At 41.2% G+C, this 18,850-nt stretch overlaps 1 protein-coding gene across 1 annotated transcript in view; it reads right to left on the bottom strand.

Annotated features, from left to right (window-relative positions):
- The window catches only part of LOC139722184 (centriole and centriolar satellite protein OFD1-like), a 55,145-nt gene extending 39,119 nt beyond the window's left edge, over positions 1-16,026 (bottom strand). The window contains exons 1-10 of the mRNA XM_071633500.1: positions 15,928-16,026; positions 15,091-15,315; positions 14,296-14,364; positions 13,367-13,397; positions 12,144-12,248; positions 11,357-11,499; positions 10,590-10,679; positions 9,953-10,036; positions 4,679-4,785; positions 3,809-3,928 (exon numbers count right to left, since the gene is read on the bottom strand). Coding sequence (XP_071489601.1) covers positions 3,809-3,928; positions 4,679-4,785; positions 9,953-10,036; positions 10,590-10,679; positions 11,357-11,499; positions 12,144-12,248; positions 13,367-13,397; positions 14,296-14,364; positions 15,091-15,315; positions 15,928-16,026 — 1,073 coding nt within the window. The remainder of the gene's footprint in view (positions 1-3,808; positions 3,929-4,678; positions 4,786-9,952; positions 10,037-10,589; positions 10,680-11,356; positions 11,500-12,143; positions 12,249-13,366; positions 13,398-14,295; positions 14,365-15,090; positions 15,316-15,927) is intronic.
- Positions 16,027-18,850: the final 2,824 nt, after the last annotated feature.

The following is an 18,850-nucleotide window of genomic DNA, read 5'->3' as shown; positions in this document are numbered from 1 at the left end:
ACATAAGTATGCATTTGATCAGATTATAAAGCAAGTGGCCCTTGATTCGACAGGGTTCCATGAATAGACCACTCTTACAAATAAAAATTCACTGAAATTCATGAATAAAAAATGGCGCATATCAAGTGCAAAATTCAAACTATGCAACTACCACCACACGTGTTCTGAAGAGCACAACAGTGGGCCACGTCGCCGGACCCCCGAAATCATTGTCGTGACCCTCCGGGTCAACTTGCATAAGCAGTTCAACGGGTAAGTAACGGGTAAGTAAAGTTGCATAGCAACACATATAGACTCGTTTCATTCCAAGTTTTGAAGTTACTAGTCCGTTTATCTGCATTGAATCTGTACAGCGTGTACACCTACAGCCAAGATGGCAGCAGTTTCTGAGATAACTTGAGCGTTTACGCGATGTCTATATTTTGCATGCCACCCATGCCAGAATTTGCGGTATCGTCGTGGTTCGATCGCAACGTGTTGTGTATGCGTTGAATCTCTCGCACAGCGTGGAGTACATGGAGTACCGCGCTCTCCTAGTGCGATGTACTATGTATACAGTTTCGCCCACGCGTGGCACGCACGCTAATACATTCATATAGGCAGGGCGAGCGCACGGCGCGGTACGTTGCCAATGTCGAAGCACGGACACCCGGGGCAGAACAATAGTACAGGCACTCGAACGATGATCGCAGCGCAAGCGTTCGGATCATGCACGCTATTTTGCTTCCGCACCTTAGGATGTCGAACATTGGGTAACTTGCTTCACATACCTTTTGTGGATAAGATGAATGTGGCAGAATGAAATTTAAAGGTAGGAATGATAGAATTACTCCCCCATTTCGATAACTTGAAATTTCATTTACTTCAGGTGTCACAAATGTACACACTAGTAGTTATGTACATACAGACGTATGTATGATGTACTGTATGCATGGCTGTTTTAATGTGTATGTACACAGGTTGACCAGATTAATGGAGAACATTCTATGTGGTATAGATATAGTACATACAGGCTGACCAGATCAGTGGAGAATTTTCTGGGTGGTATACAATGTAGCTATACAGTACATGCATGTAACAGGAAATACATTATAGCTCACTCAATCTAGAATGATTTCACCCATTCCAGAATGTTCTAGGAAGTGCTTACATGTTTGGCTGAGTGAGGCACTGTCCCTGTAGCCCAATGTGATTGGTAGTTAATTTTGGCAATGATGTTATGCAGTGAGTCATCCAAGATTCCTGGAACTTGGACTTGCTAGTATGTTCAGGTGTGTGGTCCCAGGTTGGAGAGAGTTACAGAATGTGCTAGAAGGGGGTAAATGGATATAAAAGCCGGAGAAATTCTGCAGTAGGCAGAGTACCCAACACCTCTGCTCTGAGAGTTACGTCACTTCTGGCTCTGAAGCGACTTGTTATAGTCAGTCCTGTGTTACCTGCTGACCTGTTATGTTTGTGGAGATAAGGCCTGGGAGAGAGCAATTCCAGCGTTACGGACATTACATTTAGGGAATTTTTGGTGACTTTGTGGGCTTATTTCAACAACTCAGCATAATCATTCTTAATCCATTCATGGTTTATTCTAACCCAGTCATCCTGAAATGTCAGCAGTCCAAATTTTGATCAGTTACTGTAAATCATTTGGTAGATATTACACAAAACGTTTGCCGTTACGGACATTACGTTTTTTGGACACGATTATACCTCCATGTAGATATGTTGAGAAATGTATGAATCAGAGCATTAAGTAAAAGGAATTTTCTTCTGAAATGAGTGCTCTGGTCCTGTTTAAGTTGTAGATTGATAATGGTGTGTAACACATTCAGCACTTACTCTACAGGTTCACAAGTGTAGCGTTACGGACATTACATTTTTAACGTTACGGACATTACAGCTTTGTCCAGCACTTACTCTACAGGTTCACAAGTGTAGCGTTACGGACATTACATTTTTAACGTTACGGACATTACAGCTTTGTCCACTTTTTAAAGTCCCAATATTCATACTTTAACACAGTCTGTATCTCAGACAAGGCTAATAGTAGTGTTTTTTGGTTCATTCTTAACCACGAACTACTTTGAAACAAATGCTGAAGTGTTTCTGAATATGGAATAATGAGAGTCAAAGATTGTATGCTTTTACAAAAAATATCAAAAATTTTGCCCCAAAATGGGTTTTTTAAAGAAAAGAATGTCCAAATACACTTCAATTGTATCAAAATACCACTCAAATGAAAGGACTTGACAAGTTCTACCATTTGATACTAAATTTGTCCCTGTAGCTCAAATATTTTTCGAATTATTGCAGATTTATGATTTTTACGAAAGGAAACATTTTTCGTGGAGTTGCCCGGAGACATTTTGCTTGCAGAGAATTAGTTTGCCTACATTAGAGATAGACTCCATATTTTAATGTCAACGGACATTGTTACAGCAAAGCTGTGACAGGCTGTATTCCTAGCTGAACATTATTGAGCGAATCATCATTCACCGCATCGACTGGACGTGGTCGTCATAACGTTGGATTTTGCACATTTTGCTGTGAACATTATACCGTGGACCTATAACATGGACATATACCCTGGATCTATACCGTGGAGTATTGTAACCTGCGCCTCTGGATTTACATCGGAGGTATCATTCATCGGTGCATCGCGGATCATTCATCTGTGCATCGAGCATCGTATTTGGACTTTTCCAGGGATATTGCATGTAATGCGTGTAAGTGATTCTATTACTGATTTATAATTGTTTTTATTGATAATTATTGTACTGATGTGAAAACCGATTACGAGACTGTACCCAAAATATCACCGTTAATAAACCGCCTGAACATTAGTTGATTGTTTCTTTTGTGCGATCATTCTCAGAGTGATTTTGGTCGTAACACAGGGAGGAGCTGGGCTCATGACGAATTGTCCAGCCCGCATTGCTTATAGCGTGATATCCAGCAGGCATTGCTCCCAAGGTGCCACTCAGCACGCCACACTCACATCACTCAGCAGATATACAGTACAGCATACGCCACTCGTCACGCACAACCCGTCACTCAATATAATTCGTCATTATACGGCATCGGTCGGCGTTGTTCGTCACTCGTCCGGTTTCGGAGTCTCGCCACCTACTCGCCATCCTCGTCCAACAGGGTGATGTGTCCGTCGCTCATCCGTGCATATGACCCTGGGACACCTCAACTTGTGAGCATCACAAGAGTGGACTGAAGGACTCAGTAGCTCGAACTGCTCATCCTTTCCCCAGGTGCTACATAACCACTAAACCCCATGTTTACGTTTATGTCTGCCACAACATTGATTAATTAGTATGAAAATATTTTCTTGCAGCAGTATTGTTTAATACTACCATGTATTCGTAATACATTGATTTGTTAATTTTTGTACCGGTTGACTTTTATTTTATTTGGACGAGCCGGAAAGCACCGAGCTTTGTCTCTAATAAATAATTTATTTCACGGTATACACTGGTGTAAAGCCACTCTGCCTTGTAGTTCATGTAACATCATACCACTGTAACAGGACTTAATCTATCGTCAGCCGACTACTCAGAGCCAAGAGCTGGCACACCACTTCACCCCTCTGCTTTAATAATCTCTTGCTTTCATTCAACAAGCCGTTAATACCAACTCGACTCATGAAATCAGCTAAAATAACACCCCCCTGCCCCCCCCCCCCCCAAAAAAAAAAATACATCGCCTGTACAGTAATTTGTATTATTAGATGCAGAATTTTCACATTTGAAAAAGTCCTGCATGTTAAACAAAGTGTCTGGGTACATACAATGTAAAGGCTCACCTCTTGGACTCTTCTTTTAGTCTCTGGTCATAAGTGGATTCGATGTTGGAGACAGACGCCTCTCGGAATTTGAGATTATCCTCCAGGGCCTTCCTCTTATCCTCCTCCATCTTGGCTGCCCTGAACGGTGGAGGAGGGGGAGGGAAGAAAGATTATCAGTCAAGTACCATACAGGATGAGTGATATCCCAGCCTTAGTTTGTTCATCTGTTTGCTTTTAACAAAGGCTCTGAAGTGCAAATATAACACAAACCTCCCATTAGATGTCATTGAGAAGACAGAGTAGTCTTTGTGATGCATTAACATGCTGCTAGCAAGAACCACTGTGCACACTACATATTGTGTGTCTACATAATTACAGTGTACATTCATACACACACACACATATACATACGTACACGCATACATACATACATACACACACATCAAATACATACTTTGTACACACTATACATAACTCCTTACATACATACATATATACATACATACATATGTACATAGTGCACTGTATATACATACATACATACATATATGCACACATACATACACCTGTAACTTTTCATCACTTGCACTACATCTAATAGTTCTCTGGAGATCTTGTTTAATAGGAAACTAATCACAACAGTGGTGTAAAGTTTACTTCGGGATCAGTGCATCACAGCCTACAGAAAAGTGTGTTTGTGTTGACTGTAGGCAGGTCTACACCTTACACACAAAATTGATGTCCTGCATGGTTTTCCAGGGAAACAATGAAATACAAGACTTTCACTTGAGCAGGAAAGTTACCACACCTTAAAAACCTTTGAAATTTGTAAGTGTTAATTGATCGGTACACAAGAAAAACTGCTGTGAAAGGAAGATAAGCACAAACCTTGCATTGATTTCGGCCTCCCGTCTGAGATCTGCTTCCCTCTGTCTGATAACTCTGAGCTCCTCCAGAAGGCTTTGTCTCTGGGCGTATGTCTCTTTCTCTATCAGCTGGCATGGAGGAGAAGGGAGGGAGTCATCAATAACTCAAGTCTACACCTTGCATCAAGAAGGAAAGTTTAACCCTTTTCTTTGAGTGCCAGTTGACATAGAAAACCCCAAAGTCCCTGGCACAGAAAGGGTTAAAGTGGTGCAAACAGCAGCTCTCGAATACATGCACTATGCAGCACAGTTCTAATGTGTTTCAATATCAACCTGATGCAAGTAAAGCTAGGAAACATCAGTGAAAGAGGTTTGACCATACCTGATGTGCATGTATCTACACGTATGCATCTCTTCAGAGATGAGAATGAATCATGTAAAGGCGAGGGAAATGACACTCTCTTTATCTCCATCTTCAGTATCAAAAATATCTTTGAATTTGTACTGACACGATGAAGCAAAATTCAAATGCAATGTTTCATGAGGTCATATTCACACCATTCATAAAGACAGTACAAAAACATTAAGTATAGAAAGGGTGATATGGCAAAGGGTTACATACAGTATCTGTCACAATAAAGTTTCAACTAACATTTTACCCAACGTTAATGTTGTGAAAAATGTCCTGGCTAACGTTAGCTATCGATACCTAACGTTTAGCTATCAATACCAATGTAGCTAATGTTCGCTGCCAATCTAACGTTAGTTGGCAGCTAACATTAGATGCCAACTAATGATAGCTGGCAGCTAACACGTTATTGTTGGCTTGATGGAAACTCGAGTACTCAAGTTTCTTGGTTCCGAAAAGCAGATTCGCGATCTTGATTTTTTTCTTCTCTATTTTTGGAACGGAGAACTCGAAAAGTCGGAAGCGCAGCAGCGGTACCGCGCGCTTCCACCTCCCCGTTTGCATCAACAACAAGGAGGTACTTCCACTAATGTTAGTGGACCTACTTTGCATATCATGCATAATATCAGAATTACAATTAATCTTCGATAAGCTCACTCGATATCTCAATCCTGAAGGCATCGGGAGAATTCGTAGTGCCTGCTTGATCGAGCGAGGATAATGTTGGTGCATTCATACCAAGGCCAAATGGGCCTGATGAGTGATGCCTGCAACCACGATTTTCTACCGCCACACGCCATGTAATGCTGATTTGTTGCAACGACCGGCTTCGCATGTTCATGATGTTGTCAGATGTCAATCGTAATATATCACATAATGAGTTAACGGCATGTAAATCAACACTCCAGCAGTGGAGAGCTACCAGCACAATCGTGCCTCGTAATCCCAAAGTTATAGGCAGTACTTAACATAGCCATCAATCAGCAGCACGATCGATGCCTTCATCAAACGTCCATGCTGCATTCGACTGTAGTACATTCGATCGGCCTTCCAAGAATTCTCTTCTTTCGATCGTTACGTGTGTATGTCGATAGCGAGTGGACAAAATTCATGTAGTACTACGGAGCTTCAAACAAAGCTCCTTGTTAGTACATACACTGTAGGCTTCTACGCTCTTTGGTACACACAGCTCCACACATACATGTACGTGGTACATGCACGTACGTACAACTGTACTAGCAGGGCTTTTAGGGAGGTAAGTCTCACCGTACCTCCATGGTAAGCGAACATATGTTGTTGTGTGGTATGAGATGAGTGCACTGCGCAACTGAGCATGGCAGCACGCGGTGCACTGCCCGACCCACGTGGCACCACCTGTGCAAACGAGCACCAGAAAACACACAAAATGAACGATCGTTCGGTGTCTGATAACTCCTTGCTCCACTGCTTTTCATTACAAAATTAACGATCGTTTTGCCTAACTGAACATTAGCAAACCTTATTTTACGTTGATTCATGTTTGCGTATATGTCACGCGGTTTGGCGAGAGATCTTGTAGACCAAACCAGTTTTTGACAAATTTATTGCAACTTCAAATAAAAACGGTTCACATGTGGAGGTTTTCAACAGTCATAATTGTTCAACCATGTCCAATGTAGCCTCACTCCTAGAACTTGGTTTGGTCACCGCCCTGTCGAATTACTTCCGGGATGCTGTGGTAGATGTTGTCATAACTGTTCAACCATGTCCAATAAATGTAGCATCGCTCTAGTACACACTCTAGTACTCAGTTCGGTCACTGCCCTGTCGAATTACTTCCGGGATGGTGTGGTAGATGTTGTCAAGCTGACGCTGCAGGTGATCGGGAGTGAGCTGCATCCTGCAATATTCCTTCAGGCCGTCTATGAGTTGTTGATTGGTCCAGTGCTTGACACGCCTTTGAATAAACACCTTCATGTGTCCCCAAAGGTGCTCGATGGAGTTGATATCCGGGCTTTCCACCGGTGTCCTCCACCAGTTCGAGTTTTTGTGCTGCATAAACTGATGAGCATAGATGCTGGAATGATCCATGTGGATACTTCTCGTGGATGAACGGGAGCAAGTATTGAGCGAGGATAGTGTCTTTGAGAAGAAGAGGAGCTTCGTTGCACTCCTCCTTGAGATGCCAGCCCACACGTGGACTTTCGCTGGATGCATGGGCTTGCCAACCTTCACCTTCCAGGTGCCCCGCCTCCGATAGCAGTATCCGGAATGGTTCTCCACCCAGAACGTACTGTCGTCAGTCCAAATGATGTTGTCAAAGTTCTCCCCCTCCTCGACTGTCCTCATTGCAAAGTCAAGACGAGCAGCCTTGCTGACGTTCCTGATGAGCTGGCTGAAGAGGACACGACACCGAGTCCATCCGAGGCAATCTCGAACCCTGCTGATCGTGCTAAGACTGACCCCCTCGCCAAACTGAGCCTGGACCTTGTTCCGTAGTTCCACTGTCGATGACTAGTAGTCCGCTTTGATGAGCTGGTCGATGAGGAGTTCTTCTTCGGGAGCCAAGGAGAGCATTGTACCCTTCCATTGACGATCAAGAACAGATCCCGTTGAAGTGTAGCGCCCGATACACTTCCTTACAGCAGTTCTCGAGGCGAAGATGCCGTACTGCCTTAGTCTTCGGTGTATGGTGGCAGTACTGTCACCAGCACTCCACCACAGAATGATCTTCCCACGGTCAGAAGAAGTAATTCGCGGCATGGTACAGGATACAGTGTATAATACGAAGAGCTGTCGTAGAGAATATGTTGTATGATTCGAAGAGAAGTGAAGAATGACTTGATGTATCACAACTTTCAGGTTTTGTTCAGTTTCTTGCCCATCCCCGTATTTCAACCAACCAATAGGATCCGACTCTATTGACTGCTGCTGTCCTGGCCGACGAGGAAGCACCAGAGATCGACCCGATTCCGCCACAGCAAATCGCACCAGTTACCAACGAGGAGCTCCTTCAAGGTGTCCAAACACTGCAGGTCCAGTTGAACAACATGGAAGGCCAGCCTGCCTTTGACTTGCCACAGACCATCGGGAACCAGGTGCTGTTGGAGCAGAACGTTTGTCTGGCAGAGAGGAACGCCAACCTCGAGAGGGAAAACAGCAATCTACGCAAGAAGGTAATTAATTTATCGCCATTTTTAAAAGCTTTTCTCTAGTCGCATTCTGATATTGGATAATACGACCTGATTGCAACACCAAAAAATTTACAACCAGTACAATGTTGAATATAAACTGTCTTTGAGAGATGAGAAATACAAGTAGTCACTCAAAATACTCAACATACAAAAAAACAGACATGTAAAGTTAAGTAATATGCCTGTATGAAATTTGTACAAACTAAATTAAAGAATACATGTATTGATCTCTACATAAATGAGTGTTAAGTTCAATATTAAACTGAATGTAATTTCGTGTTCGTCTTATTTCTTTCTATCTGCATTCCTTTTTTTTTCTTCCTTTCCTTTTCTTTCTTTCTTTCTATTGCAGTACAAGGACTTGGAAGCACACATGACGAGGTTGGAGTGCTACATTACCACTCCTGTTATCCCCTGAGCAACATCAACTGTCTTCCCGGCATCGTCTTCGCCGATATCATCGCCAGACAGCGGACTGCCTAGGACGCCTACAGTCAGCAAGCGCGGGCCACCGCAGCAGGTCTCAATGGACTAACGGAGGACCTCCTCACCCAACTGCGTTCCCTGGCACACAAAGCAAGTGAGGTAGCCAGAAGATTGGCGGCAGCGCTCTTCACGGATGGAGAGCACATGGACAACGCTTGCGTCAGCAGCCTCAAGGGGAGGCAGTCGGACCCTGCGCGGGTCCAGGTCCTGCAAGAGGCTTTCTTCCGAGTATGTCCTGCTCCAAGGTGCCAGCGGGACATTGTATGGCGTGCGGCGGTAGAGGCCATCGATGGGCGATTGGAGTACACCCAGATGAAGAGGAGGAAAAAGCAGCGAGCAGCATAATGACAGTGAGAAGAGCAAACAGCGGGGTGAAAGCTTGGACGGACGTCACAATCACATGCACAGGAACGGGAGAGACAATGACTGCATTGATTGTTCATATATATAAACCTCATACAAAGGTACAAGTGGAAGTGGAAAGGGGAAGACTCCCTACCTGCATGCACTCAAGACGTTATACAAAAGTAGCTATCTGTATGCATCGTGAGTTTGCGAAGTGTCGACGAGCGCGAGCCGGTAGCTGTGTCTTTTCCATGAAAATTACACCCAAATCTTTGATTTTCTTCAAACAGCTGGTGAGCATGATGTGTCTATGAGATGATAATAAGATTAATTTTGCCGATTTAAGTCTGTGAATTAGGTGAAATCGTGATGTACCTCAACCTTCACGTCCCTATAGTAGGCGAGGGACAGTGGTGCATCCCTTTACCTGTTACACAACATTGTAAACTACATGTTGTATATGTCGGCCTCCCGTGTGTCTCAGGAGCTCGGAGGAGGATCGTGTAACAGTAAAATAAACTCTGAACAGAAGGATTTCTCTGTCTAACGTTAGCCCATATCTACTCCTATGAGCAAACGTTAGCTGCTATCGATAGCTAATGTCAGCTATCGACAGCTAACAATAGCTATCGACAGCTAACAATAGCTGTCGACAGCTAACAATAGCTATCGATAGCTAACGATAGCTAATGTTAGTCACCTAACGTTACCTGACTTCCCGGCGATTCCCCTAGCTAGTGTTAGCTAACGATACTATTTGTTAGCTAACGTTAGAAGTGAAACTTTGTTGTGACAGATACTGTAACTATATCACCTCAAATCAGAACTTCTTTCATATTTGATGTTCTGTTGGGAAATGAATTAGAAAAAATATCACACCGACCTCTTGATGTTTCTGTAACCGTTCCATGGTGGCCTGCTCTCGATCTCTGAGGGCATCTGACTTGAGCTGATAAGTTGACTCCATCTGTTGAAATCAGTGAATAATGACAATAACCCAGCCCAGTCAGCTCATAGTGAACCACTGTAAGTCTTATGTGAGCAAACAATTTACATAAGAACATTTAAGTTTCTGGACAGCAGAATAGTTCAGATAACTATGTCATGGTTTCTTATAGAAGAGAGCAGCTAGTGGCTTGTTGTAATTACAAAGACTGGCAAGTCACCATAGGATAGTGAATTCACACGTCAAAGCTGGGTCTCTGAAGTATTTTCGATATTGTAAGTTCAGGACAAAACCAAACAAACTTAAATATCCTACTATCATCATACAGTAAACTGCTAAACTGCATACGAAGACACACTTTTGCAGACTGAAGTACTGCTCTTGATTTCTTGATTTTTCATGCCCTGTCGTAACTGAATATGACCAAACCACTTAAAGACAATTGATCATCCAAAACAGAAGCAAAACAAAAGTCTTTTGAATAGTCTGCTTAGTGGAACTCTTCAGATGTGGTGTTGCAAAAAGATACTAATAATTTTCAAGGTCTAAAGTTTCACATCACTTGTCCACTTACCTCTCTCCGGGCACTGGCTATCTCCTTTCTTGCCTTGTCCCTTTCTTCCAGCTCAACTCTCTTCAGTTCATTCTCCTTGAATCTTGAAATCTTCAGCAAGAAAAGATATCGCATGTGCTTACATATGAATTAACTTCACTGCAGTTTATCATGAGTAAAGCGCTACATTAAATGTTGTCGGTTGAAAAGAAGATGCTACTTGATATGGTCAACTTTTTTTGTCACAAAAAGTTGAAAAGTGATTATGAAGGAAAAACAAACACCTGAGCTATCATAAGCACACATCAATAGCTTTGGCGACTGATGTCCAAACTTGTTCCAAGTCAGGTTACATCATTAATTTAATGCCCATAATGTATACCCCTTTAAAACCATTCCCTTGGTAGTCTCCAATAAATATGAAATGTATGCATTTATAGAATTTACAGTACAAAACAATACACTATATGTTAAGCATGCTCTTCCCTTAAGGCTGATAGTACTTTACAAAATTACAGAAAGAGAAAAGTTATAAACACAATCCAGAATAATGAATGAAATCAACTTGTAGCTGGCTTCAGTCGATTAAGAAACTAATTACAGTAGGTGCACATGTTTTCCTCACTATATTTTGTAATGTGAAAATCATAATGTGTTAACAGACAGCAGTAGTAAGCATTCACAACATTCATCTTACTCCAACAAGCATCAAGAGAGAAAAATATTTTCTTGCAGAAAAAAACCCATTGTTTTCATGGCATTGCCAATTTGCTGACACGGACACACACCTCCCGCGTGATCTCCTCCCTCGACTTTGCCTCCAGCTCCCGCCTCATGCGGAGGAGTTTTCCCTGCACAGCATGCTTGGTGGTAGTCTCATCTTCTTCTCTGCGCCGTGTGTACACCTCTTCCACGTTCTGAAGTTTTCTCTCTGGTGGAGTGGCAAAAAGGAGGCATCAGTGCCTACTCGTGTAAGCAAAGATTTGTAGAATTCTTATTTCTATTACCAAATTCCTTCTTTTTCAGTGAAATTTGGCAAAATTATGATTTCTAATATCAAGTCCCCACTTCTGTGTAATTTGGCAGGGTTATGATATCTATTTCCAAGTCCCCATTTGTCTTTTTCAAAGAAGTTTGCATAAGTATGATTTCTATTGTCAAGTCCCAACATTTCACTGACTTGTTTTATTGTTAGATATGAAAGTAGACATCAAGTTATTTGAGTAGACAAGAAGTTGCACATAAAAGGTGAGAAAAAACAGCCTGATACAAAATCATGGAGAGAACTAGAACCAGGCAAAAAAAAACAACAACAACAATGTTGTAGCACGTACAGTGTATAAGGTAACAGAAAGGAATAGAGATTAATTTTGTGTCTGTGTAAATTTTTGCCAGATGAGAAACCAACGATCACAGATTATCTTTAATATATGCGCATTTACTGCTATCACATCTGATTTGGTCATAAATAATCCTCTAAATACTGTAGTTGGTATCCCACCCCTCCCCCTCGGAGCTTTGCCTCAAAAGAAGTTTTCACATATTCATACACCAGACACAAACTTTTTCACTCACCAATGGAAGACTGATGCAGCGGATACTCCTCTACCTGCACCCCAACATGTTCCTGCCCCGTGGCCCGGCCAGCACTGAGCTCCGACAATAACTGCCACAAGAATCCTGTCAATCACAAAGCATTTTGTATTTTTATCGTAATTAAGATCATCATATCCCCTAACTTGCACATTGGATACTAGTTTGAAATGATCCTTTGTACAGGTTTTAGGTTATATGATTGGTTCTCAAAAATTGTTCCCCCCCCCCAAAAAAAAAAAAGAGAAAAGAAATATCTAATTACCACTTGTCATGGATGGCAATTTCTCTCAATTCAGCATAACTGATGTACATACATTCGTTGTACATTGCATGAAGCCTCTCATAGCACCAATGAAGTACTGTAAAACATGATATATTCGCGGCATGAATTTTTCGCGAATTGGAGCCGACAGCCTTTTTCGTGGCGTGAAATTTTCGCGAAGTGCCACTGGCGTTCAATGCATATAGTGTTAACAAGGACTTTCGCGTGCATTTTAATTTCGCGAATCTTGGTGCTTGCGAAATTCGCGAAATTAAAGTGCACGCGAAAATTCCTCGTTTTACAGTATATGATCCAGTACATAAATACAGTCAAACTTATGTATAATGGCCACCAAAGGGAGACAAAAAAAAGAGGCCATTATAGACAGGTTGTCGTTATAAACAGGGTATTTAACATGGCTTTTCTCTCGGGAAAAATTGTGTTTAGTGGCTGTATATGGAAGGTAGTCACTATAGACAGGTGGCTGCTAAGGCAGGTTTGACTGTTTGTTCACAAGTCCCAGAGCATGCAAGAAAAACTATGAATGTTATCAACAGATTCGTATGTAGGAGATGTAATAAAAAGAAATAAATAGCAGAAACCAAAGCTTTTTTTTTTAATACAAATGAAATACACTATTGGGTATTACCTTTTCAGAGCTCTGAAGCACAGTTACCATAAATACCACATACAACTAATGAGAGTCATATGATACATACACACATACATTTGGAGTATTGAATTCATTCTTTTATTATTGAATATTTTCTTGCTCATTATTTTTTATATTTGCAGCCAGGCCCAATTCTTTGTGATTGATGTATATTCCCAGGAACACAACTTATGCTTAATGTAGGCCTGAAGGTCAAACTTGTAGTGATGAAAACAGAGAACTATTATCACATACTTGAGACATAAACATTAAAGAAGTTTTGCTTACCTTTTGCATCATAACGAGGAAGATCCACTGCCTATCACGAAGTAAAGAGATAAAATTAACAAGGTTGATATGATTAGAAATTGAGCTTTGCAAGAAACATGGATAGCACAATGGTCAACATGGAAAGTGCAAGCACATGTAAAGTGTGGAAGTGTCCTTTAAATGGGTTTTTGTAAGAATTCATTCAAGTGCCTTAAGTTTACAAGTAGTATTAGTTAACACTGCTGATCTTATTTGTGAGAACTGTGAAGCATGTGTACAAAGGCAAACTGACAATGAACAAGATTCATGAAGTTCCCACAGTAGTCAATGACTGGTGGTAAGATGGTAGAAATTGAGAAGAATGGATACGGATAAGAATAAAAATGTACGCTATTAAGGGCATATGACATCTTTGTGGAGAGGTCTGTGAGAACTCAACATGCTATTCATTCCTTGAATCAAGTTCTTTCTTATTGAAATGTACATGTAACAATAATATATCACTCCTGTTTTCTGCAATATCTATGTGTAAGTATACACCAGTACTTGTTTTAACTACTTTTGTTGGTCTTTTTGCTATGCCCTCAGAACACGGTGACATTCAGTACAAGTCTTGGCTTCAGTTATAAAATCTTGCGCTGCTCATATTCACAAAAGATGAAACACAAGGAAGGGAGTTTCACAGCTTCACTCCACTGATAAAAATTACTTTGCATACTTGTGATAAACTTGATTTACCCACATGTAGAATTGACACCCTATGACGTGCAATTATTCAGTTTCTTTATTAATCGAAGCTCAATATATTTCTTCCTCAGGAACATGAAGTACTTTTGTTCAATGTACTTTTGTAAGCTACAAGACATGTACATGTACATGTACATGCTCCAAATTAAGATATTTTGAACAATTCTAACTTCCTCTCTTAAATAGAATAAAGAACTCACCAGCTTCTTGTACGTCTGGGATGTTGGGGAGATTCTGAGAAGGTCTAACAGATCAGGGACAGTGAATATCTAGAGGTTTTTGGGGTTTTTTTTTTTAATGAATAAGAAAGAAAAATATGGTATTCAGATATGCATAAGACACATACAGTACACTGTAAATGAAATGTAGAAGTTTTCGTGGAATACATTCATAGATTAGTATATCCAGACAAGTCATAGCTTGCTTGATCATACAAAAATTTATCAGTGAAATCAAATCGAAAAACAGAAAATAAGTACAGATATCTGTTAACTTTTAGGTCATATCCAAATGTGCAAGGTATGAAATAAGAGATAGGTACAGAGACAAATAAACCACACAGGAATTCTTGATCAAATTTCAAATCTTGTGTGGGTAACATGCATATCATAAACCACAATGTAAGATCACAGTCTAAAGTGAAAAGGTTCAAGTTTATGAGAACTCTCAATCAAGGAAGGGTCATAACATTTCAATGTTATCGTTTATTGATACCACAGTACAATTACAAGGTCTAAAGTGCCAGTAAACGGTCTCAGAATCGATATGGTCTTTCCAGTGAAGAATTGATTCCATTTCCATCAAAGAGGGCCATGGTTTCAAGGTGTTAAGTTTCAAAATCAATCATGACAGCGCTTTGTTGCATCAGAGCAAGTTTATAGGGATTGATAATTTCTCTCAAGTCCTTAATCACAGAACAACTTGCCTTGGCTAAAATATCACCAAGATGCCATCAGAATTCTTTTACGTTTCCTCCATTACAAATGATTCCTTACTTTGTCTTGTGCTGACCCGCTCTCGGGCAAAAACACTGCGAGGGAATAATCGTAGCCACAGCGGCGGAGGTGATCGGCAATCAGGGAGTTTGCGGCTCGAAGCATGAGGGGGGAGGGGCCCATGCCGGATGGCGGGGTGAGAGCTCCTGGGTCAGATCCAAACCTGACTTGCTGAAGGAGGGCACCCTGTCGCAATTCTGTCACAAGCTTGGTCCGCAGCTGGGACTGGAGGAAAGTGAGGGGAAGATATTCAAATGAAATTTGTAACATTTTTATGTACAACAACACTTCTGTCATCACAATGGTAACATCAGTCTCATTGGTAAACACTAGTAAAGACAGGCCCACATCCAGTCACTGTTGTTGTTTTTTTATTTACTTATCATTAATATCATTATTATTATTATTATTAATGCTATCATTATTATTAATATTATTATCATTATCATTATCGTTATCATTATCATCATCATCATCATCATCATCATCATCATCATCATTATTATCATTGCTGATGATAGTACTGGGGGTAGGGTGATTTACAATATGAAATACTGCTCATAGACAGTACTGCTATACATGCACAATAACCTTTCTAAAAGTAAATGCTTTACATCCATGTTGATAGATCACGGATCTCTTCATAGTGATGCATAATTCTGAAAACATTTGCATGCTGGTGTGTGTCCTTTGTTCAGAGACGTAAATGTAATGTTACTATCACACAGCTTAGTCAGCAAGGTGTGAGCAGTGCCTGTGATACCGTATTCCATATTTCAAAGATGGCTGTTCATCTGACCAACACTTATATGTCACTGTCACACCTTAAACACTTACCTTCAGCGATTCGGCTAGTCCTCTCTCCCTGAATGTCTGATACAGTCTTGCCTTCAGCTCACTGGCCGACATCGGTGGTGTGTCCACACCGCCTTCCATGGCACAATAAATGTCTGGCAACCACTTCCTGCAGAAGGTCTCTGGGTGAACACATGAAGATAAAATTCAACTCTGACAGCTGGCATCACAGCTGGATGACTTCTCAAGATACAATACAGAAAGACTTACTGGGCCCCATTTCATGAAACTTGTTATCAATAACAAGTTACAATAGTTGTAACAAGCTGCTAAAATACTTGCATCTGATTGGCTGAGAGCAAATTTGTCACAGAAATGAGGCAGTTGTTATTGATAACAAGTTTTATGAAATGGGACCCTGATTCTAATTACAGCATACTCTTCTACACTGTCTACACTACTCTACCCCTTGAGTCCTTGTTAGCTTACACACATTTGGCAAGTTGTGGGCCATTGATGGGGGGGAGGGGGGGGGGCATAAGGAAGTCTTGCCTACAATCCTACAGTATGTTTTGCACACTAGCCAGGTCTTTACTCAGACTTAGGCTTATCAGCTATAAATTTTCTAGAGTTTTCAAGAGCTTCAGACTAAGTACTGTAGAAGTGGATATTTTCGCACGACTAATTTTTCGCGCTTGGCCGGGTCAGAAGAGTTTTGCGTGTTTTTAATTCCGCGGAATCAAGAATTCACGCACAGGAACGTATGGCAAGCAAATATATTTGCATGCTTTTATTTTCGTGCTAGTTTCTGGTTGCGCGAAATGCGCGAAAATTTCGACACCGCGAAAATTTCCACTTTTACAGTATGTCTGAAGGGGCTGCTCCAAACATGTGCATTGCTTTGATCCAAGCTTGTCAGCAGAACATCCCCCATACCTGTGGACAACTTCTGAAGCTCTTAGACTACATCAGACAAAGCAAGCACTTCTTGTATTCCCTTCTTCCATTGAAATTGAGTGAAAGTACCAACTTTAAAAATAATATGTCAGAATAAGATGGAGAGTTCCACGCTGTATCTGGATTGATGTGTCATAGGGTAAACCTGGTAAGTTGGTGTGCACATCAATATATTTTTGGAGATCGTTTCAGTACATTATCATTGCAGGCAATAGTGGTGCATTCTACTCATTGATGTTTCTGTGAAGGACAATAAAGTAGCGGAGTACAATTAATGGCATACATTGAAGACAATTTATGTAAATTTAGGCCATCTTTTTTTTATTCTTTTTTTACAATTTATCAGACAGAGCAGATCGAGAGCAGAGAGATGCATAGACTGAATGATCAGTCTCTATCTATCATCGCGGATATGCTCTGTGGAGACTACAATGTACGTCTGGATTAATGGAATCCTTTTCATAATAGACTGAAGGCTCTTGTAACCAATTCTGTAAAGTAAAAGGGGATGCTCTAACTTGTTATTTGTGGAAACCAATGTGATTCGCCAACAACCAGTTATCAGCATGCAATTACTAGATCTATCGAAGCCTGTTACCTGATAATGTGTGTGAGCTTGTGTATGGAAATTCCAACGAAAAACTTTGATAGACCTACTGTGGGGTATGAGTATGAGAGGCTTCCGTCTGTCTTGGTGGGGGAGAACAGCTGCCAATGACCGCGATGACTACTATGTCCATGTACTAGTATTCAGGTCAAAGTAAACAGAGTAAAGTACCCCTATTGTGGCCATTAAAGGTTTTTTTCACATTGTAAACAAATTGGGCAAATTATTTTCAACCATTTCATATAAACAGAGTAAAGTACCCCTATTGTGGCCATTAAAGGGTTTTATCACATTGTAAACAAATTGGGCAAATTATTTTCAACCATTTCATATACCATACACAAGATTATTGATACACAAAATCAAAAAAATATGACCAATGACAAATGGAGTGGTCAAGATTGACCAGGGCCAAACCGTTAAACCCAGCACCACATTAGCCGATATACAAATTTGCACAGCAGTAGCAGGTTGGTTTGCAGCATGATGTAGATCTACTTCTACTACTACTACAACTGTAGCTGTACAATTCCTAATCCCATTCCTAAGCATTACGTGCATGTTCTGCACAGCGATCTTCTGCTGAATGCCTGGCCTCTCTCTACACATGGCTCGCAAACATTGCGTATAAAGCCCCAAGTCCCACTGCGAAAGTACGTGAAAATACTTGCCACACTAACGTTAGACCTCTAAGTGTTACACATAAATTTACATGAACTGGATCATGGATGGCTGCAAACAGGGATCACAATTCAGTTCGGGAAACCCACTCACAAGGGGGGCCCCTCCTTATAAGTAACCCGTCCCCCTTGTACTCAGTCGCCACGTCTGCACTCAAGCATTGCCGCGCCGCCGCGCCTGGCGACACTCACGCCAGTAATTGCTCGCATTTCAGCATTCGCATGGGTCGTTTGACATCGCATTTAAATCCATGATTTTAGATATGATGCCTCGAACCGATTTTGCTCAAATTTCGTAACTAGGAAACTTGTGAAGCTTTATGATTATGGACATAATCAAGCGAATTGCCGCAGTCCTTACATTTTCGCGTTGCATTGCAAAAAAGCGTGGAGACTCCTTATAAGGGGTGCCCCGGGGGTTACTTATAAGGGGGACGGGGTTACTTATAAGGGGGACGGGTTACTTATAAGGAGGGGCCCCCCTTGTGAGTGGGTTTCCCAAACTGAATTCACAATTCTGGCGGTGTTGTTGATGTGCGTGTTTTTCTGATTTTTTCGATGGTAATATCCACTTCCAAAAAGAAATGGTAGCTAGATAACTCTGACTAAATTTGCTACATAGGTCTAGACCCTGCCACAACAGGAAAGGAAATGGGAAGGTTTTGGTTATGGGTAAGCGCAACCACTCTAGTAACACCAACTCGGGTATATGGGACTACAC

This window comes from Diadema antillarum, unplaced genomic scaffold (assembly GCF_040938485.1).
Source record: "Diadema antillarum isolate AM-2024a unplaced genomic scaffold, OU_Dant_1.0 scf00000160, whole genome shotgun sequence".
In the NCBI taxonomy this organism is placed as follows: domain Eukaryota; kingdom Metazoa; phylum Echinodermata; class Echinoidea; order Diadematoida; family Diadematidae; genus Diadema; species Diadema antillarum.
Note: the sequence above shows the minus strand (reverse complement) of the source record. Positions and strands in the feature narration are given on the sequence as shown.